The sequence below is a fragment of the Nerophis lumbriciformis genome, linkage group LG08 (assembly GCF_033978685.3).
Source record: "Nerophis lumbriciformis linkage group LG08, RoL_Nlum_v2.1, whole genome shotgun sequence".
Classification (NCBI taxonomy): Eukaryota; Metazoa; Chordata; class Actinopteri; order Syngnathiformes; family Syngnathidae; genus Nerophis; species Nerophis lumbriciformis.
The window spans coordinates 25,544,500-25,567,099 of record NC_084555.2 but is presented as its reverse complement, the minus strand read 5'-3'; the positions used below and the strand labels follow the sequence as shown (position 1 = coordinate 25,567,099).

At 39.4% G+C, this 22,600-nt stretch overlaps 1 protein-coding gene across 2 annotated transcripts; it reads left to right on the top strand.

The window, feature by feature from the left end:
• The first annotated feature begins 2,567 nt into the window (after positions 1-2,567).
• Positions 2,568-21,986, top strand: bsdc1 (BSD domain containing 1). 2 transcript variants are annotated; one of them, XM_061968528.2, is made up of 11 exons: positions 2,568-2,664; positions 3,209-3,266; positions 5,656-5,772; positions 6,881-7,048; positions 7,580-7,634; positions 11,278-11,393; positions 11,497-11,565; positions 14,170-14,248; positions 14,317-14,778; positions 16,556-16,659; positions 21,104-21,986. In XM_061968528.2, exons 1-11 carry the CDS (start codon positions 2,651-2,653, stop codon positions 21,131-21,133), a joined length of 1,272 nt encoding a protein of 423 aa, XP_061824512.2. In that variant the 5' UTR covers positions 2,568-2,650; the 3' UTR covers positions 21,134-21,986. The 2 variants fall into 2 exon arrangements, with proteins under 2 accessions (XP_061824512.2, XP_061824513.2); XM_061968529.2 differs by lacking the exon at positions 2,568-2,664 and adding an exon at positions 3,036-3,108.
• The last annotated feature ends 614 nt before the right edge of the window (positions 21,987-22,600 follow it).

The following is a 22,600-nucleotide window of genomic DNA, read 5'->3' as shown; positions in this document are numbered from 1 at the left end:
CTAAACCGGTCAGAATATTTCTCCTCATGCTCATCCAAATGATAAGGCATGCATTTCAATGTAACAGGTAAAAGTGCTAACATTATGGGACATTCATTGCATTCTTTAAGTTCAAATGTTTCAGCATATTGCTCATATGTCCTCTTCTTGATGAAATAGCAACCTTGGAATTATTAAAAGTAGCGCTGTTGCGGCCTTTTTTAGTAAAATGTCAGCAAACTTGGGTGTGTTTTTTCTGCCCTGGAACATGCCGTGTTGCTGATGTCACTACCCACGTTGCGTAATGATGTCATCCCCACCCAGAAGAACCGTTAAGAGAACCGCTAGACTAAATGGCAAGCGATTCCAAGGAATGGATACACTAAGAACCGATTTTGAATAAGAAGTGGTTTTCGATTCCCACCCCTAATCGCTGCATTTATCTTTTCGACAATGCTTACTAGTCTCTTAGTTCCTGCCGCTAAAAAACACCCCCACGGCATGATGCTGCCACCACCATGCTTCACTGTAGGGATGGTATTGGCCTGGTGATGAGCGCTGCCTGATTTCCTGCAAACATGATGCTTGGTATTAACGTGAAAGAGTTCAATGTTTGTCTTATCAGACCAGAGAATTTTGTATCTCTTGGTCTGAGATCCTTTCAGGTGCATGTTGGCAAACTTTTTACTAATAAATTGCTTCTGACTGGCCACTATACCATACAGGCCTGATTGGTGGATTGCTGCAGAAATGGTTGTCCTTCTGGAAGGTTCTCCTCTCTCCACAGACGAATGCTGCATCAATAAAATATTGAGCAAAAAGCTGTGATTTTGTTATTTTTAATACATTTGCAAATACAAATAAAACCACCTTTTCACATTGTCATTACGGGGTATTGTCAGTAGAATTTTGAGCACAGAAATGAACTTATTTCATTTTGGAATAAAGCTGTAATACAACAAAATGTGGAAAAAGTAAAGAAGAAAATACTTTCTAGATGTATATAGGTATGTTTGTGCCAAAATATGTGTTTATACGTGAAATAAAGAATAATAATAATTTATTAAAATAGGACCAGTAAAGTAATCATTTTATAGATAAAGACAAGAAAGCTAGATAAATAATTTATGAATAAGAGGTGGGAGTATATATGTTTCACTTCTTCCCACTACTTTTGGATATGAAAAACCTAATCAATATGTATTTACATTTTTTTTGTTTCAAAGTATTTATTTCTATAACTTTGCTGGATTGTATTACGGTTGTTTTTCTTTTTATCGTGATTTTTGTTTTGTTTTTGTTTTAAACATGTCTGAAATAAAGTAATACGAATGCTACTACTTCTACAACATCATGTTGTATCAAAAAACATATTTTATGTATTTCAGTGCTAATTAACAGCTTAAACCCACACATAGCCTATTTGAATACTGTATTTTATTTTAAAACAATGGTACAAAAAACAACGTTTTTTTTAGTTGTTTTTTTTAGAATTGTGCACAAGTGCCTCTTGCAATGATGCCTGCTCAGGATTTGATGTTGAAAAGGTGTATGTCTTTGGAGGTGGGAGGAAGTCGGAGTACCTGGTGGGATCCCACGCAGTCACAGGGAGAACATGCAAACTCCACAAGGACCCCGAGTCCGAAACATTCTTATTGTGAGGCACACACACTAACCACTGTCTATTTGCGTTGGCCCTGCGATGAGGTGGCGACTTGTCCAGGGTGTACCCCGCCTTCCGCCCTTATGCAGCCACCCCCGCAACCCTGAGAGGGACAAGCGGTAGAAAATGGATGGATAGATACAAATATGTACACAAAAGAGTTCAGGTCGTTATATAATTTGTATTCACTTTGGTAATTATTTTGAATTATAAATGTATTTTAATTTTTTTCACTTCCATATATTTTGATGTTTACAAATTGTATTTTTTACCCTTTTTTTTTCTTCCAAAAGTAGAAAACTTTTGCCCTGATATACCTTCATACAAATGTACCTAAGCTCTCTCATGACATTCAGTCATCTTTGAATTTTTTTTTTTATCAAAGTGCAGCTAGGTGCAGCTAAACATAGGCATGAAATATTATCACAAAAACAAAATATGCATTAATCTTCTTGAAAATTGTTAAAATGGCTTGAATTTGACTTTAACATTATGCAAACTAAACATTGACATTGATAACATATTAATTAGTTATCGTATTTTTATTTATCAGATGATAACAAGCAACCGTTATGTACAGCACTGTAGAAGCATTGTTGCAGCAGTAAGAAAGAACTCAGGTCTATTAATAGCGTGTATATTTGGGTTCGTTTATTTCTTACACCAAAGATGAATGTTTTTGTGTTTTTAGTCGCCGTAATAGTTATACTAATTCATATCCAACTCCCACGTCTGCCAGTGCAACTATACCACGTCTTTAGCGTTGCCGTCTATTTTGGGCGTTTGCAGCTTCCGTAGTAAAACGTAATATGACGAGTACGGAAATTCAAATAAAAACAAATGGATACATCAAATAAAAATGTAATCTGATTATGCCGTGTTATATTTTACATAATATAAATGTATGATACTGTTCAGCCACATGTTTTCACGTTTTGTGACGTGTGTATTTTTCCAACGTGACTGGGGTTATAGTTCAGTAAACACTGATGATGTCATCATCTGAAGATGGCTGAATCAGGGTGAGCATGAACTTTACTTTTAAAGTTCATTTTGCTAATTACTGTGGATATTTATGTATATTTTTGTTGATGTGTTTCTTTTAGTGTTTCTTTAAACTGTAATATTCAAACAACCGTGCTGCACAATGGCCGGAATCGTTTCAGGAAGTGCATTTGTTTACAAAATATAGCCTTGCTAGCGTTAGCTTAGCTTGGATACGTTTGGTCTTTAAAAACATTATTCTAAAAAAAAATCGAGCAATTAACATTAACGTTGTTTTATGCCACTGGCTTGCATGAATATTTAAGCAGTATAATTATGTACTATCGTGGCAAATGCTAGTAATTTATAACATCGAAGCGTATGGTATGCGTAGTACTTAAAACAAACTGCCATTTAAATGTTAGCCAAATAATAGAAGTCCGAAGTCGATGTATTCCAGAAATGTTGCCTCGAGTCGTATGGTGAGTTTGTTGTTGACATTGTGGGTTTTAGTTAAATGTTAATCAGTCGCTGTGCTTGTTTGAATTAGTTAATGTCTATTCTTTGTGCGTGTGATGACAGAGAAGGCTGGTGGGGAGCAGGCTGGCTTCAACAAAGCTTCCAGGCCGTCAAAGACAAGGTAACACATTCCTACTATTATGCAGAATAGTGATTGCTAGGTTGAATATATATCCAGCTATCCTTCCATTTTCTACCGCTTGTCCCTCTCGGGTTCGCGGGGGGTGTTGGAGCCTATCCCAGCTGCACTTGGACAAGTCGCTACCTCATCGGGATTACTTGGATTTCTGCATAAATTGGTGATAAAATGGATTCTGCTCGTCATCAAAGTCACAACAATAGACAGACACAATCTGCTTAAACCAATACCGCACAAAAAATATAGATTTACATCTGTTTATTGAACACAACATGTAAACATTGTCAGTGCAGGGTGGAAAAAGCATGTGAACCCTTGGATTTAATAACTGGTTGATCCTTTGGCAGATTCCAGAAAACACAGAGTGAGATGTTCTACCTCTTGTGCGAAACACATGCATAAAATCACTTAACACCTTAAAATGACTAGAACAGTGAACATGAATGGAAGGCCTGACGGATAAAATTTACGGGTGCGCATCATCAGTAGTGTTCCTCTCGGCCACTGGGTGTTTCGGCCTTTAACACTATACACCCTCTCCAGAGGCGGCCAGCTACAGGATGATCAGACCTGAGCTTGCAACCCAAGCCCAATTAGCCATAAAAGTCACCTTGTTGGCAGACCTTTTAGGGAACTATGCATGGCAGGGGCGTCCGGTTCCCTGAGTCAGCTTTGCCTGACTGCATACCTCCTGATGCACTATTTGGGGGCCCAATTGGAGTCATTCCTCTTCAGCCAGAGCCACCGGCTGCTCTTTTCGGCTGTTTCAGATGAGGCTTTGGTGGCTGTACGCAGGCACTGACCCCTGACTCCCAAGTCCCTCAGCAGTTTTGCGGTAGAGGTTCCCATGAAGCCTCTGCACCCAACCTCCACAGGGCGGACTTCAGTATTCCAGCCGCGATTTTGAGCTTCCGCGGCCAGCTCGGAATACTGCAAATATTTCCTCTTATATGCCTCCTCCATGGATTCCTCCCAGGGTACAGTGAGCTCAACAATGAAGGCCTTTTTGTGGGAAGGGGACCAGAGCACTAGGCCAGGCCTCAAAGTGGTAGTGGCGATCTCGGTGGGGAAAATCAGCTGTTTGCCAACATCTGCCAGCATCTTCCAGTCGCGTGCTGGACACAGCTGACTTCTCTCTGACGGGTTAACGTTGCGCCCGGCAACTGTGACCCCTTCACGGACAAAGGTAGTTCTCCATGAGGTCTTAGATGTTGGTGGTGGTAGTGCATTGATGTTGGATCGTTTTACCTCCAGTGTGGAAGCAAGGCTTTTTAAAACTTGGTTGTGGTGCCAAGTATATCGCCCCTGAGTGAGGCTGGTTTTGCAACTTGTGAGTATGTGTCGGCAATAACCTCAACCAAACGTTTACAGTAGTTGCAGATCAGACCTGCACAATGGTCAGGAGTAATTTTGGACCATTTCTCTTCACAATACTGTTTCAGTGCAGCAATATTCTTGGGATGTCTGGTGTGAATCGCTCTCTTGAGGTCATGCCACAGCATCTCAATCGAGTTGACGTCAGGACTCTGACCGGGCCACTCCAGAAGGCGTATTTTCTTCTGTTGAAGCCATTCTGTTGTTAATTTACTTCTATGCTTGGGGTCGTTGTCCTGTTGCATTACCCATCCTCTGTTGAGCTTCAGTTGGCAGACAGGTCGACCACGCCTAGGGAGATTAGCAACAGTGTTGAACTTTCTCCATTTGTAGACAGTTGTCTTACCATGGACATCATGGCTTTTAGAGATACTTTTGTAACCCTTTCCAGCTTAATGCAAGTTAATGATTCTTGATCGTAGATCTTTTGTGAGCTCTTTTCTACGAGGCATGGTTCACATCAGGCAATGTTTCTTGAGAACAGCGCACTTATCACAGGTGTGTGTTTTCATAGGGTAGAGCAGCTTTAACCAACACATATGATCCTGTCACATTGATGAGACTCCATGTTGTCTGAGTCCTGGCTACAATCAGCTCTTGGAGGAATCATGAGCCTAGGGGTTGACATACTTTTTCCACCCTGCACTGGGAATGTTTACCTATTGTGTTCATTAAAAAGATGAAAACCTATAATTTTTTGTGCGGTATTAATATAAGCAGACTGTGTTTGTCTATTGTTGTGGCTTTGATGAAGATCAAAACACATTTTATGACTAAGTTATGCATAAATCCAGGTAATCCCAAAGGGTTAACATACATTTTCTTGCAACTGTATATTGATATTGTTTTATTAGCCCAGCCCTAGGATCACACCCAAACAACAATTTGGTGTCTCTATTTGTTTTAAATACTGCTACTTTGTCAACCAGCAATTTACAGCATTATTGCAAATTTGGTCCTATGTGACAGCAGTGTAATCATTGACTTTTCTTTACAGTCATCCGAGGCCTTAGATTTTATAAAACGAGACTTGACTGAGTTCTCCACTGTGATGCAGCATGACACTGCTTGTTCAATTGTGGCCACAGCCACTGCTGTCAAAAACAAACTTGCGGTAAGTTGTCACTTCTGTCACTGTCATATGGTCATTGCAAAATTGACTAGAATTGAAGGGGAAGGGCTGTTGTCAGGTGGAAAGGCTGAAAACATAACTCAACTGAGAAACTATTTTACTAGTCAATATCTCTATAATAGGATGTAACAATATAAAAGTTTCATATATCGGTTATCGTGACAAAAATTATCACGGTTATCATTGTTATTGCGGTATCGTTGAATGTAGTCAACAAGTATTAATACACACTCTGAAATCTTTTGACCAAGTTATTTTTCTTAAATAATTAAACTAAATAGACTCACTGTTAGAAAATCCACCAATTTGCATGTTTTATATTGATCGTGCTTTACTGATAATGTTTTAGTCTTAGTATTAATAAAGTACTTCTGATTCTGATTTTATCTGTTTTAATGGCTTAGCTTTTAATATTGGTTTATATTGTAGAGATATATTTAAATGAAAATAGTCCATAGAAGCGCAACCAATAAAGCTTATTATTATTATGTTTACTATCATTTATTATTTCTGGCTGGCGTTTTAGCATCATACTCTGTTCAGTGGTCCTTGAACACATCGTAAAAACGTATTCGCTTCATATTCCTCTTCTAAGCGAGTACAGTTTGTAGGTTCAATGTGCAAAATTGAATAGCTTAGTTGCTCAGACAGCAATGTGTTGAATTAAGTTTTGATTGGGGTATGTCACTTCTTAATAGGGAAATATGTTATTTTATGTTAAGGACCTGGCGCCAGTCAGTCCGTGACTTTATCAAAGTGTAGTCATCAATCACGGTTTTTTGAAAATTTGAATTTGAAAAGGCTACCGCCAGGAGTTTTGCCGCGGTTATTGTTAATACAGTTAGTTTATCGTTACACCCTACTGCATACCATAGCATTTTTCCCACACCATGCAAATGTGTCTACTAAGCACAACGAGCAGCCTTGAAAGAGATGACAAAATACAATACTTTTCTAATGCTGTCCCACATCGTTACATTGGTTCATGGTCTAAATTTGATCCTCTGGCGGTTAATGTACCGGTAACATTTTGAAGAAGATAGCGCTTGGACTTCGAAAAATGCATAGTTCACAAAATGTTCCTTTCCAGGTTGAAGGCTCATCAGAGACCACAGAAAAGATGAAGAAGAGCCTCTCTAGTTTCCTAGGAGTCATAACAGACACACTCGCTCCACCCCCTGATAAAACCATCGACTGCGATGTTATCACATTGGTGGCAACACCAGCAGGAACGACAGAAATCTATGACAGTTTAAAGGTAGGCATTGATCTGACCTGGGGTTTCTTCTATATCGAACTGGTGTGTACATTCTCACGTCCAGTTGTGTTTTTATTAGGGCTGTCAAACGATGAAAATATTGAATCGCTATGAATCACATTTTGTTTGTAGTTTATGCATAATTAATTGCCAATAGACAATTAATCACAGCAGAAAATGTATGCAAAAAGTTTTGTATCAAACACATAATGCTTTTTCAAACAGCTCAACACAAAATGGACACAGACTCTTTTACAGACACATCCACGCACACACACAAACACCTTACTGTGTCTCGTCACTTGTTTGTTTGTCAGTCTAGGCTCGGGCGTAGTTGCACACGCGTCATTTGCATGAGTTTGTGTGGGGGCCTCTCAAGTCGACTGGGGTACGATAACCAGGAAACGTGTACAAAAGACCATCTTTCCTCTGGCAGAGTCGTGTTTTGCTTTATTGTGGGGCAAAATGAAGCTCAAATAAGCAACCACACATTCAAATACAATCAAAGTTAAGCCTTTGTTGTCCTTACAGGCACGTCTCTACAGTCTGCAGGCTGACCCCGCCACATACTGCAATGAGCCTGATGGTAAGTCGACATGTTGTTTGTTTTTAGGTACCGTATTGACAAAAGTGTCCAGACACACTTATTAATTACAAGCAGAACTAATATCCCTATTTACCCTGAATCTTAAAAGATCATCTTTTTAAGACCAATTGGACAATTGTATACCTCCAACCTTGTTCCAGTGTGACAAAGACATGTTTGGATAAGTTTGGTGTAGAAAAACTTACACAGAAAGAAACCAATCTCAAGCCATCAAGCACTATATGCTACATACTTTAGAAACATACACATCACAGCACATGGCTACAAAATGCACTTAAAGGGGAACTGCACTTCATCATTCATTCACAATCCTTATGAAAGACAAGACAAAAGTATTTTTGTTCTGCATACTAATTTTTAATAATCGTCTTGTACTACGTGGCTAGTAATATAGCTAATGGGAGCAATGCATTCTGCCTCTAAATCACTTTGAAAATGCATCTAAAAACCGCCAGCAAATACTTCAATTACATTCCGTAACCTGTATAGTTACTAAGCTATATCAAACATTGATATTGTAAGAGCAAACACTGAGGAACTATTTTGCTAGTGTAGGAAGACATTGCCATGCTACGGCATTTGCCGTAAGCTAGCAACTGCATCAACAACTGAATGGCTTTTGAGTTTGTAATGCACAACAACATGCAATAGGACAACAATCTGTACTGACGGAAAAACATGAACAATTACATTACAGTATCTGTAAAGTATTAGCTCACGTTTAATTTTTTGTTTGTACACAGCTAGCTCGACAGTCTATGTAGTGTAGTGTACGTTGATGTGCTGCATGTATCATGAATAAGATCATAGTGACTTCCTCGATGGACAGTTGTCTGTTTAGTCCATCTGGTCGGGGACGTTTACAGTTGATTTGCGTAAGCATACCATTACTTTGGCTTAGCTTGGCTCCAAGTTTCACATTTGCAGCGTGACCAAGCCACGCCGACCTCACTCTCTCGGCTTTCGTCTGCTCCAACATTTCACCCTCTGTTCGTGCTCGCTTCTATAAGCAGCAGTTAATCCTCCGTATATTTAGCTTCAAAAAGATAAGGTTGTAAATCCTCATTTGTCCAAAAATGGTAGTCTTCGTTGTCTATTACAAAGTCTACCATGATTAGATCACACTAGTGTTAGTTTCCGCAAATGCGAAGTGCAGAAATAAAGGCGCTGAAGAAAGAAGTTCTGGTATTGCTTAAAATGACCAAAATACGGTAAATGTTGAAGAGATTATATATTGTTATAAACATGTCTATTACTACATTATATATACTTGCAGCGTGTATACAAAACGTTGATAGAGGGTTTTGAAGTTGTTTCAGAGGGCTATGAAGGCTACAACGGTGAGTCCCATTAGCCGCATCTTGCAAGCGTTTTTTATCATCTTTAAAATAAAAATAAAAGACGTGTGTGTTCTTGTCTCCCACAATGGTTGTGAACGATAGACAGCATTCTCAAAAAAGCGCAGTTTCCCTTTAAAGGGCAATAAACTCCACCTATTGTTTTTAGCATTTTATTATGTAAACACAATAACGTGACTCCCAAGTCCATACTAAAATCAAATAGTGTTTATTTACTTTACTTTTTCATTATCTTGGAAGTACTTTAGACTGAGACGATTACAGGCTGGTCATACAATGTATTTATGAGCAATCAACCCTTAATCTCCCTCATCATCAGTGATGGCACGTTGGGAGGCATCACAAAATCCAACAAGGGTACCTCCTTCAGGTCATTATGAGACATCACTGCCTGAAAAATACTTTTAGTCCTTAAAGGTCCCATCCTATACAATTTTTCGACTTTTTTGTTACAACTCGGAGGTGCCACAATCGGTGTCCTCTGCGCCCACCAAATCTAGGTCACGCACAAAATAAAAGCCAATCCAAACTCTAAACAAAATAAACACAACTATTTGTTTTGTCAGATTTTGCAATGCGGCCCTAACATATAAAACAATGTTCGTCAACACTGTTCAATTATTGTTACGTCTGTCGAGACCTTTTCAAAAGAACAGGGATTCCATCGATCACGTTATTGAGCAAAACTGTTTATATTCGGCTGTAACCACACTAAAAACATTTGTTAACAAAATATATCTAGAAAAACTGGTCATTTTCTCCTGCACAAACCAGGCCAAAACCAACTTTTTGTCATCTGTCACATCAACAGCAGCCGCTCGCTTTCTCTCTCACTTCTACCAATAAACACACACTCATAACACTGAGCCACTGATGCGTTTATGGCCGCACAAAAAGTCGAACAACCCCCAACACCACACAAAGTGTAAATGCCAGGTTGTTAAACTATGACTCCTCAATCAGCTGTGTGCTTATTCTGCTGTCATTTATTAAGAATGTTAATTTATGGATGTTTATCATGAAAATGCTGTTATTAGATTACATAAATGCTATTAAAAATATATATTTTACAGACCGAAAGTTACAGGAATGTACACTTAATCCCATGCTTACATCTTATTGTACAACATGAAAATGTTTTAAGGGGAACTAAATGTGAATTCTGAAAGGGGTACAAATTAATTTCCAAAGTAGGACCCCCATCCAGGCATAAAATACTAGTACACAGCTTTTTGTTATTTTCATTGTAAGTGGGCCAAATCACTTATATTGGAAAATAATCTCATGAAAATGACTGTTGTGATTTGATTATTATAATAAAACATCCAAAGACATGCACCTGGGGATAGGTTGATTGGCAACACTAAATTGGCCCTAGTGTGTGAATGTGAGTGTGAATGTTGTCTGTCTGTGTTGGCCCTGTGATGAGGTGGTGACTTGTCCAGGGTGTATCCCGCCTACCGCCCGAATGCAGCTGAGATTGGCTCCAGCACCCCCCGTTACCCCAAAAGGGACAAGCGGTAGAAAATGGATGGATGGATGGAATAAAACATTTAACTTGTTATTAAGTCAGGTTTGGGACAGGTGTGATGCTGGTATAGCCACAGTGTGAACGTCTGATGTTGCTCAGATGTGCTCCACTGAATGCTCAGGGAGTTTTTGCGTTTGCTCAAGCACATGAACAATTTGAGGAAACATTGCCCACAATGGTGTATTCAATATCTGTTGCCCAAATCTAACCTTGATGCTGGTATCTGGACATTTTACAAGTGTTTTTATTAAGCTCTACTGGAAACACTCCATTTTGTGTGACTGTAGCTCCATTGAGTGCCTCTTTTCCTAAAATTGGAGCAAGCAAGTTGGGGAGATTAAAACATTTTCTCACTTTTAATGGGCTTTAACAGCCTCTAGGGACACATATTACTGTTAGAACATTATCACAAAGTGAATTCAGCTCACTTGAGCATCTTTAATCATGGTTTCATTGATTGCACAATGTAACACGTTTTGTTGCCATGAGAGTTGCATACATTTCTCCAGGAGACTCAATACTCTTATGAAGAAAGACAAACTTTTTAACTTGTCTTTTCGCATTTTTGTGCTGAGTCCCTCGTTATTGTTGTCCGTCTTAATAGCAATACCACATCTTTATCATAAGAAATTTTGATGTTTAGTTTTGAGGTACTTTGTGTGGTGATGGATACATATATTAATACATATTGCAAAGTTTGTCAGTTCAACTTGGTTTTGCCTATTCCCCCCAGGCCCCCCAGAGCTGTTTGACAACTGGCTGTCAACCTTCAGTATGGAGGAAAAGAAAGGAGATATCTCAGAGCTTTTGGTCAGCAGTCCCTCAATACGAGCGCTTTACACCAAAATGGTATGCTTACTGTTGTGATGCTGCCTTTACTGCAGTTTGTTTTTTAACTAAAATATCCAACAATCTGTAGAGCTGTGTATATTGTGGGATGTTTTTTTTAAAGGTACCGGCAGCAGTGGCCCATTCAGAGTTCTGGTACAGATACTTCTACAAAGTATTCCAGCTGGAGCAGGTAAACTTAGAACTAACCTGAGAAACTCTTGTGGTCTAGTAACCCGGCATGGCAATTTATTTTTCAACGTTTGTTGCCACCTGCTGCCTCGTTTGTATACGTCAAATTTTAAATTTAAAAGTAGACAAAACATACATTTTTTACAGAACCTATCGAGAAAAAAAAATTTGTGGAAAGAAATCTAAATGTGCTTAGGGTTTTGAAGTTGTTCAGATAATGTATACATTCTTCTTGCACATGCTCCTTTTTCTTAACAGTGGAATGTTACCTTAAAGGCGGCATGGAATGCTATGTGAAAATAAGTGAGGAGTAGAGGTTGGAAAAATGTATAGATTCTCCGATGCATCACAATAGAGCGTGGATGATTCTGTATCGATGGACAGATGTCCAAATATCGATTATTTACGTATTCAAAATAAAGTAATACAGACGGTTCTAAAATGCGACATTAATGCTAAGGTTTGGTTCTAACAAACCAGAAGAGAACCATTCTTTTAATGTTATGTATTATCTGTGTTAGCACAGACACACGGAGGAGGAAGGGGGACAGGACTAGTAAGAAACAAGTAAAGAATAAATGCTTTGCACATTTCAACAAAGTCTAACTGGAACCGTGTTACATCAGTGACTAACCAGCTAGGAAGTGGTATTAGCAAATGGATTAATATGTCAGGAAAGACAGTAATATCCACACAGTCTGATTTAAAAACAAATATAACTAATGTTGCTTATTTGAAGTATTCTAAGTTTTGTGTACATATTACTGAAAGGGGTCCTATTAATCAAAACCAACTTTTCTCAGTTGTTCTTACCTGTATTTGGGACCCCCATATGTCCCAAAAAATTTAAATCAAACCATGGAGGCATGACAGCAATATTCATAAAATAATCTTGCCTTCTTCCAAACTCGATCCAAACGAGCCGTTTTTCGAGACATTAGTAACGTATTTTGCCCAAGTTGCGTCAGCGGATATTTCCATATATGGTAGAGGTTTACCCAAAGAGCTTTGTGCGAGTTCGCCATTTTTTATTCAGTTGGAGTCATTAAGTTCCTTCTTTTTCTCTATCCTCTTGTTGTGGGGCAGACTGACTTGTACATGCACATTCATCCTAAAATCCTCCGCTGTTGCCTGTCCCTGATGTAAGTTAAGAACACATATGCTTGGCTCTTTTTATGCTTTCGAAATCGTAAATAAATAGCAAACAATTGAGTCAACAGACTGAGGTTCCTCCGTTGCGCTCATTATACGCTCTTCAAAAACATCCAGAAAGCACCAACAATACTCCCTTTACATGTCGTGACCTGAAAGTTTGCCAAATATCAGTGATATTGTTATTAAAACCGCCAGTGCAGACAAACTATACTATATAGCGGCTGCTTTTGCTTTGTCTCAAACTTTCTAAAAGTAAATTCTAGATGCATCTCTCACCTGGTAGTAGACAAATGTGGCCATGATCCGACAGGCTGGTCGACTTTCACATCCCCGCGAGATGGCGAAAAAGGCCCCAAAAGACGCTTCCCGCAGGAACGTTTTTTTTAACCCTTCATGAGGATTGGCATTAATTCTTCATCCAAACAGGATTATGTGACTGTTCCGTCGATCGGCATCCCAGCCAAAGTGTAAATATTACAGTAAGTGTTTGTGTTATTATGGTTTAAAATGTTTAGTTTCTATGTTTAGCACCTAACAATATTGCGGATGCTAGTGTCACAATAAAGCTGCATCCGTTGGGTAGCAGTCGGCTTCTAAAACGTATTGCTCGTCCTCCTTGTGTTCAGGATCAAAGATACCGGTATACGTCCTAAATCATAATTTTTCAGAAGTAATCGTTGGTTCTCACAAAGTCTGCTTGATAAGCGTTGTTGTTGATGGGGAAGGGATCTTTGGTTCCTAACGCGACGTCACGCGATAACGTGACTGGTTTCCCCACTATCTCTCAAAATTAATCAGGAATCTCTGTAAGATTGATACTATTTTGATCATATTTATTTATTTGCAAACTTTGGAAGTCTTTAAATCAGATACACATGATAATACCTTCAATATAGAGGCAACTTGTTTTTCCACTCTTCTGGTACTTTAAATACATGCTAATTGATTGTATTGATAAATATGATATATTATAGATAGCAAAACATGAATCTTTTTCCTAGCTAGGTAGAATTGTGACTAATAGAAACATCTACCGTATATACTCAGTGATGGATCTGTGTGGCCATTACACAGTGATGATGTTAGCAACTGCCTTGTATCACAAACCTAATTGACTTGCTTAAGGGTTAAAAGGCAGGCGTTGAGAAAAGACTTACCTGCTGAGAGATGTTACATGATGTTGCTGGTGTTACCTGCTCTAGTGCTAATACAAATGGAAAAAAAAAATTATCTTTTAACATCTTTATTTACACCAAATTACAGTTAGTACCAATAAGAGTCTATTTATAAGGAATATCAGTTTTGGTATCAATAAAAACCTAACAATATACCTCTTTATTTAACATATTAAAACAAATTATCTTTTTTGTTCTTAGATGTCAGGTTTTGCAGTGTAATGTAAGTGAATTTGTTAAAGCAAATATTAAAAAAAAAGGTTTTGTTGTGTTAGGACGAGGCACGGCGATTGGCGCTGAAGCAGAGGGCAGAACAAACTTCCCACACTGAGACCCTCGGCTGGGAGGAGGAGGGTATGTTGGCAGCAAATACAAATCGCTTATTTTTCGTTTCCTCACGTTTGACTACTTGTTTCTGTTAGATGACTTTCTCGGCACCACATCATCATCATATCATCTTAATTTCCCGCCCCCATCGGAAAACAGCTTCACCCCGGCCTATGTAGAAACCACACACCTGAATCCGGTCACGTCTCCCAGTGAAGAGCGCGACACCACCCCCTCCATTAGCAGCGACAGTGTGAGCCTGCCAACGCAGCTGGAGGTGCGGCCAGAGCCCGTTGTAACTAAGCTGGCAAAGAATCTGGCAGAGGTCACTATAGATGATGGAGACAAGACGCAACAGAAACAAAAGCCTGCACAGAATGTCTCGGCTCCTGATGGCCAAGTGGAGGCTGGCACCCTGCCGCAGGTGATTGTTGACGAGGGTTCGGCAAGGATCCCTAAAGTAGAGGCTGTACAGGAAGAGGGTCCTCAAGACTTGAGGGTGTTTGAGCTCAACTCTGACAGCGGGAAGTCAACGTCTTCTAAGAACGGCTTGAAAGGTACAATTAGTTGTTAATGATATTTATTTTTTATTTAGCTGTGAAGTGCTAACATTCACTTATATACTTGATTTTCAACTAAAATATTCTGGGGGCCACGTTTCCAGAAAACTAAAGACCGGGGGACCGGACTTCTCGTTTCACTATTAGTTTAATTTTGTATATTCCGGAGAACCAGCGTCTTCTACAGGAGATATTTGATTTTGGTCTATTTATTTTGTCAGAGTTACAGGAACACTCTTCTGTTCCTAAGGACCTTCTGCAAAAAAATAAACTTGTAAAAGATCATCTCGAGGACAGCACTCTAGTGTTTTTAATACCGGTAATCTGCTGCAAAAATGTGAGTCTCTCACAAGTTTTTTTTAACTGAACTCGCGGGCCACCACCAGTTGAATAGCCCAAATGACAAAAAGAGGCTCTATAATGGAACCACTACTCGTATAACTAAAAAAGCTGAACAAATAACTACTGACTGCATCTGAAGTAAACAAGCTACAACAAAACAAACTTTATAGCTGCCAAAAAGTACATGACTTTGAGGGGTGCATTGAGAAATGCCTCAGTTATGTAAATCACAAGTTTGGACCCCAGTGTTCTATGTTTGCTAGCAAGGTTAAAATGTCACTGCAAGGATCTGCCAATGTGTTTACTGTGGCCCAATGTCCTCTATACCAGTGTTTCTTAACCATTTTTTGGCCACGAGCACCCCCTAGAGAGTCGCAATATATATCTGTTTCTCAGCTGTATGGGCCTTTGTGGTACTTAGCTGTAATACACTTTTCCACCACTTGAGGCAGTAATGCCAATATCAAACAAATAGAAGAAGTCTGGAGCTAACGTCATAGAGAAGTTTCTTAAGCGCAAAAATTATGACTAAAGTGCTGAAGCTGTATTTTCCTGTGCACTTTAATTGTATTGACAGTTTATTTAGGAAGCATATACTGTATATCATTTCAGGGCATTTAATCGATCGCAACTGGACTTTTTGGTTTGTCTTCGAAGACGTTTTGCCTCTCATCCGAGTAGGCTTCATCAGTTCGTGCTCACAAGTTTAGTTTAGTCTAGATTTAGTCTACATCTGACCAATCTATAAGTCTATTAGCATGAACTGATGAAGGCTACTCGGATGAGAGGCGAAACGTCTTCTAAGACAAACCAAACTGTCCAGTTTCGATCGATTAAATGCCCTGAGATGACAATGACCTGGAAGAAAACATTCATAGACACGTATATCATTATTATTTATTATCAAATGTATTTAAAATATTTTCTATTTTAGCACTGTGTAATTGTATGTACATATATTTTTCATCAGTTTTTATGAGTCCCTTCTTTTGCAGTATATCTGATAAATGTTTTTGTGTAATCAGCCTGACCTAAGTCTTGATATTAATCTTTGTGATTATTTGACTGGGTTTGTCTGGTTAGACTGCAAGTATGTTACGGTAGATACAATTATTGAATATGATTAAAACTAACTCAGAAAAACTAATTCTAAAACTTAATTCAGTGTTAATATTTGAGTGGTCTTTGGGCCCCTCTGTAGTGAAAAGGTTGTGCTCCGAGGTCAAAAAGGTTCTCTACAACAGGAACACTCTAGTGTTTTTTTGGGAATTTGCTGCAACAATTTTTGTCTCCCAAGTTTAGAACTCAACTCCAACAGTTAAATATTCCTGATTAATAAGGATTACTTTTACTGCTAATGTGTTTTCAACTAAATACTAAGTTGAGGTGACACTAAGTTGTTGATAACTGCTATCCGTCATTTGTCCTCCAGGCTCCAGCACTGATGTGAGCGAGGACTGGGAGAAAGACTTTGATTTGGATATGACAGAAGAGGAAGTGCAACTGGCACTCTCCAAAATTGAAGCATCTGGAGAGGTTTGTGTTTTCTTTCCATCTTGATTCCAAAATTAGTGTACAATGCCTGGCCAAAAAACAAGGTCACACGCTGATATTTTTTTGGGCTGCCTTTTGCTTTATTGCAGCACGCATTCACTGCCAAACTTCTGCAATGTCACAACTTTTGTTTCTGCCATAGCTGCATTCTTATTTCATTGTATTGATTACATGAGATCCGGACCACAGTGTAAAATATCCCCACTGTACATCCATCCATTTTCTATGCGGCTTGTCTCCCATCAGGGTCACAAGTGAGCTGATTAAAGCCTTTTCCAGCTGACTTCGGGTTAAAGGTGTGCTGGTGACTAGCCAATCAAAGGGCTCATATAGACAAACAACGGTATACATTTTTGGTACTTTTGTGTATTCATGTTGAGGTACTCTGTCTAGGCTGATCAGAATCAGGGAGGAGTGCAGAGGCAGTTGGAGCAGAAAATACAGCTACAATAATATGCTGACATGCAATTAATTGTTTTATTAATTTGATCACAGAAGATTCAAGATTGTTTATTGTCATATGCACAGTTAAACAGACAGTTTGCCGTACAATGAAAATCTTACTTTGCTAGTCCGCCCTTCAACAAGTCACACGGTACTTAGCTAAAAATAGAAATAAAAATAAAAATGTATATACAAGGCACAGTAAATAACATAACATTATTGCACATTCTGATTGACAGTCAACAGTATAAATATGGAGGTGACCTTGGGTCACAGCAGCAGTTAAAGTGTCTTTAGTGATCAAAGATGAAAAGTGTCTACAGTGATGGTTCACAGTTCGGGGGTGGTCATGGTAGCTGTCTTTTGTTCAAAAAGATAAAAGTAAAACGGGGGGGAGCTAGCATTCACAAGTTAGCATTCACAAGCCTGATGGCCTGTGGGTAGAAACTGTTTGTCAGTCTCGTAGTCCTGGACTTCAGGCTCCTGTATCGTCTGCCTGATGGTGGGAGGCTGAAGAGACTGTGCTGGGGGTGTGTACTGTCCTTTATGATGTTGTGTGCTCTTCTGGTGGCCCTGGTAGAGTACATGTCCTGTAGTGAGGGGACGGCTGCTCCTGATATGTACTGAGCAGTTTTAATCACTCGCTGGAGTGCCTTCCTGTCCTTAGCAGTGCAGTTTCCATACCAGACCGTGATTGAGCTGGTAAGGACACTCTCAACCGTACGTCTATAGAAGTTGCTGAGAATTTTAGGTGGCATGCCAAATTTTCTCAGCGTTCTTAGGAAGTACAGTCGCTGCTGGGCTTTCTTTATTGTTTGTTGGGTGTTGTGATCCCAGGTGAGGTCCTCGCTGATGTGGGTCCCGAGGAATTTAAAGGTTTTCACCCTGTCCACCTTTGTCCCCCCCTATGTACAGAGGTGTGTACTGTGCACTCCTTCTCCGTGGGTCAACAATCATCTCCTTGGTCTTGTCTGTGTTCAAGGAGAGATTATTATCCTGACACCAGGCCACCAGTTCCGCTACCTCCCTTCTGTACGCTGCCTCAGCTCCCCCGGTGATCAGTCCGACGACCGTAGATCATCTGCAAACTTGATGATACTGGTGTTGTTCTGGGAGGCCACACAGTCATGTGTGAAGAGGGTGTACAATAGGGGGCTCAGCACGCAGCCTTGGGGGGTCCCTATGCTTAGAACCTGTGTGCCTGATGTCTGGTTGCCGACTCTGACTGACTTGGGCCAGTTTGTGAGAAAGTTCAGGACCCAGTCACAGACAGCCGGTGTCAGACCAACAATGAGGAGTTTGGCAGTGAGTTTTTGTGGGATGACCGTGTTAAAAGCAGAGCTGTAGTCGATGAATAATAGCCTGGCATAGGTGTCCTTGCCCTCTAAGTGGGTGAGGGTGGTGTAGATGACGGTGTTGACTGCATCCTCAGTGGACCGGTTCTGCCGGTAGGCAAACTGTAGAGGGTCCAGTGTGACCTCTAACGTAGGTTTATTTACTATGACGTTCGTATTTTTAGTTGCTGAAATGAAATCCGCAGTGATAGGCTGGCTAGTTGTCTTGCTAGCGACTGAATTAGCATGTCGCAATACTTTGTACAGGGTATTCCGTTTGTGCCCAGTAGATGCGCTTGTCCTGTCTGCTACCAACAAGGTTTCTTTTGCCAGTTACTGTGGTTATAGCGAGTTGTTTAATGTTCACAATGTATCGATTTTCATGGGAAAAATGAGGTGCGTCCACAGGACACATTAATTGTGAGTTTAGTGCATCCATTTAACAATATTATTGCCATTATTTTCATGAGACCAAATTAACCATTGATTTACTGGTAATACATAATAATATTGCATGTACAGTATATCCTTTCAAATGCAATAAACTTGTATTTTTCCTGTATTTTAACATTGCAGTTAAAATGAAAATGTTTAAAGCTCTAAGTTAAATAAAACAAACAAATAACAATACAATATTCTTTGTCTGTTAGCAAAATGTTACTTATATAATACCATTAATTAATTATTCATTAATAAAATATCTTAAGGAGAGGATGGGGGGCTCAAATATACACGATCGTTACAGTAAATGAAATAGCTAAATAAAGTATTAACAAACAACGTTGCACTGCAGTATTGAACATGTAGGCAGAAGTAGAGTTGTACATTGGGGCGGTAGAGCTCAGTTGGTAGAGCGGCCGTGCCAGGAATTTGAGGGTTCCAGGTTCGATCCCTGCTCCCGCCATCCTAGTCACTGCCGTTGTGTCCTTGGGCAAGACACTTTACCCACCTGCTCCCAGTGCCACCCACACTGGTTTTAAATGTAACTTAGATATTGGGTTTCACTATGTAAAGCACTTTGAGTTACTAGAGAAAAAGCGCTATATAAATATAATTCACTTCACTTCACTTCATTACTTAACTGACAATCAAGTTAGGGCATTTTTTAACGAAAGTGCTCATATGCAAAACAAAAGTAATTTTTATAACAGTATTAAATGGCAGCATGTCTCTGGCTATGTATGTCTGTGAGCGCACTCGATTTTGCACTGTTTTGTTTACACTGACCTGTCACATGACTTCTTCACCAAACACGAAGTGAGTGCGAAGTGACTTTGGACTGTCGAGTGGTTGTGTTTCAAGTGGGCGTTGGTGTAGTTGCGCACATTTGGCAAACTGGCTTCTCGGAGTTGATAGGCTCATCTTGTTACAAATGTTTAATACTGAAATATTCATCGACATTTGGTTTTGTGTTAATTTTGTCCATGTTAGCTGCTACATGCTAACTAGTTGCACTGTGAGATGCTACCTGGCCAGCGGCCCCACATCACTCCACAAACGGTCAAAGTCACTTAATAAGGATAAGATAATTCACCCCCTTCTTTTCACTCCACTATGGTACAAATGTGCGTAGCTGCTAAAAGCGACAAAAAGTGTGAATGCTCTTGAAGCATGCAGATGGCAATTTATCGACGTTGGAAAACTTACCGACTTTAATTTTCATTCTTTGGTTAATTGATTTATCGAATATTAGCCCAGGCCTAGTTGGCATTGACAATGGCAATCGTCCTCTACGTACATGCCTGTTTGCCTGCCAAGTGCTTAGAGCGGTGCCGAGTCTGCAACCGGACATGATGTCAAATGCAACAAATAATTCGAAATAGGGTATCGTATTAATTTACCGACGGAATTCAGTCGGTACCCATAAAAGTACTGAATTCGGTACCCATCCCTAATGTCAGCCAACATGCTACACTTATCCTCCACTTTATTAATAATGATTTGTAGAGTTCATAACCAGATTTTAGCATTTTTCGCAATGTGTCTGTAGATTGTCAGTCATCCAGGTCATGGTAAATCCACATGTGTAATTGACGCAACTGGACTCCTCTTGTTTGTTGAAGACATTACACATTTTATCCAAAAGGCCCAACATTTTAAATGTGGACTCTCCCTATCCTGATAGCGTTGTTGTTGCCTAGTGAACGACCATCCCGCATATCAACAGGTCGCCAATGGCTACTCTTTGTGTGGAATAAGACAATCTTTGAGGGAATGATGTCAGAAAGTGATGGTGCAAAATCTCGCCATATGACTTCCTGGTTTCATACAGTTGACTTCTTTCACACCTCTTTCAAACCAGCGGGTCCTCCCTATTGTAAATTTGTACATCATTGCACTCGAAGGGCAAAAGTCCTCACATCTCCCCCCAAAGATTGTCTCAGTCCACAGGACATTGCTACTGTGAGCACCCACAGGGAACATAACCACCAGATGCATAACATGTTTTCTCATCATTACTCATGGTTTAACAAACGAGAAGCTAGTCATTGTGTCAGTTAAGGTTTCCCGCTGAAACATAAACATTCATGCAGCAATTATCCAAGTAAGAGCCTCTTAACTATTTGCTTAGTTAAATCCAGTCAGTGTAAATATGTGGACTTGTTTACCAGCCTCCCTTCCCTTTTTTTTTTTTTTTTTTCAAACAGTTGGAAGAAGACTGGGAGAACTGGGAATGAGCTCCAACCACGATCCCCCGCCACCCAAAGCTCGTTCTCGTCCGATGAACCACGCTTAACATGTTGAGTCCACACAGTCACCTTATCACCATTTGCAGTTAGGGAGATGTCCCATCGAGTTTGGACCAGTTTCGGCAAACCTGTTGCTAAGGGTGACAGGAAGAGAAAGGCAATACACATAAGACCTTCCAGGCTGTCGGTTTAGTGCAGACACGCCTCAAAGTGAGAAAATGGAATGGGCCCTGGCTATTTTTCAGAGTAATTTCAGACTAAGAGTTCTGATTGAGGTTGTAGTCAAGAGGAGGTCTATGAAATGATCATATGCTGTACTGTATGTTCTTGCAAGATCCAATATAGTTGTACCAAATGAGTGTTGCTGATACTATAGCAGCGAGAGCAATTCTTTTTAGGTAACTTCTGCCCACCTTCTTTACTTATTCAAGCAAAAAGGCCTCAGAGTTTTTTGTTTTTTTGTAGTTTAACTTGCAGCACAAATCATTTTAGTTTCTCGGGTGGTTTGTGGGGGAGAAGAACAGCTGGGCAAAGCAACGGGCACAAGCCCCACGCTATGATCTATCATGTATTGGAGAAGAATACATCTAAATATATAATATTTATTCAAAATGACTATTATTATTATCATCTTTGGATTGCATGTCTGCAATAACGTTATGGAAAACATTTTTGTTCCGTCAAGAGTTTTTAGATTCTGTGGCATGTCTAATCGACCGTGTACGTCTCAGATTACACTAAGGTTTCTGTACAATTTCCAGTTCTAAGCTGTCACAATATTTTGAGGTTGCTTTCAATAAGTTTGTCAAATGAACATTGCCAATAAACTCTACATGACATATTGGGTTTCTCTTTCTGAAATCATCAAATGTTCCATACACATTTTTTTTTTTTGGTATTAAAAGAGAAACAACCGGACATGATTTAAGGAACGTTATAATTAGTGGGCTGTTTGGTCTCTTCAATCATAATGTAAGAGATGCACAGGAAGTTGACACTTATATCAAACTTTTATGTTCCAAGCAGCATTATGTCTAATATCATAAACTATGAAATCCGAGGATTCTGCAAGATTTTATTTAATTTAGCTTAGTTTTGATTGACACTGCCAGAAATTACTGTAACAATATGTTACATCAATGTGCAGTCATTAATCAAAACAAAACATGTTTGAAGAAAAAATATTACATATAAAGTACTTTAAATGTGTTAACAACTTAAAATAAGAATATATATATGTGTATACATAAGATATAAAGTATATGACTGGCCTAACTAGGCTAAGTGTCAGTCCCTAATTAAAACCATATAGCTCCATGCTTATTTTGTAGCTGCAAAATAATGAACACATGTATAAAGTCGTGGTCAAAAGTTTACATACACTTGTGAAGGACATAATGTCATGGCTGTCTTGAGTTTCCAATAATTTCTACAACTCTTATTTTTTTGTGGTAG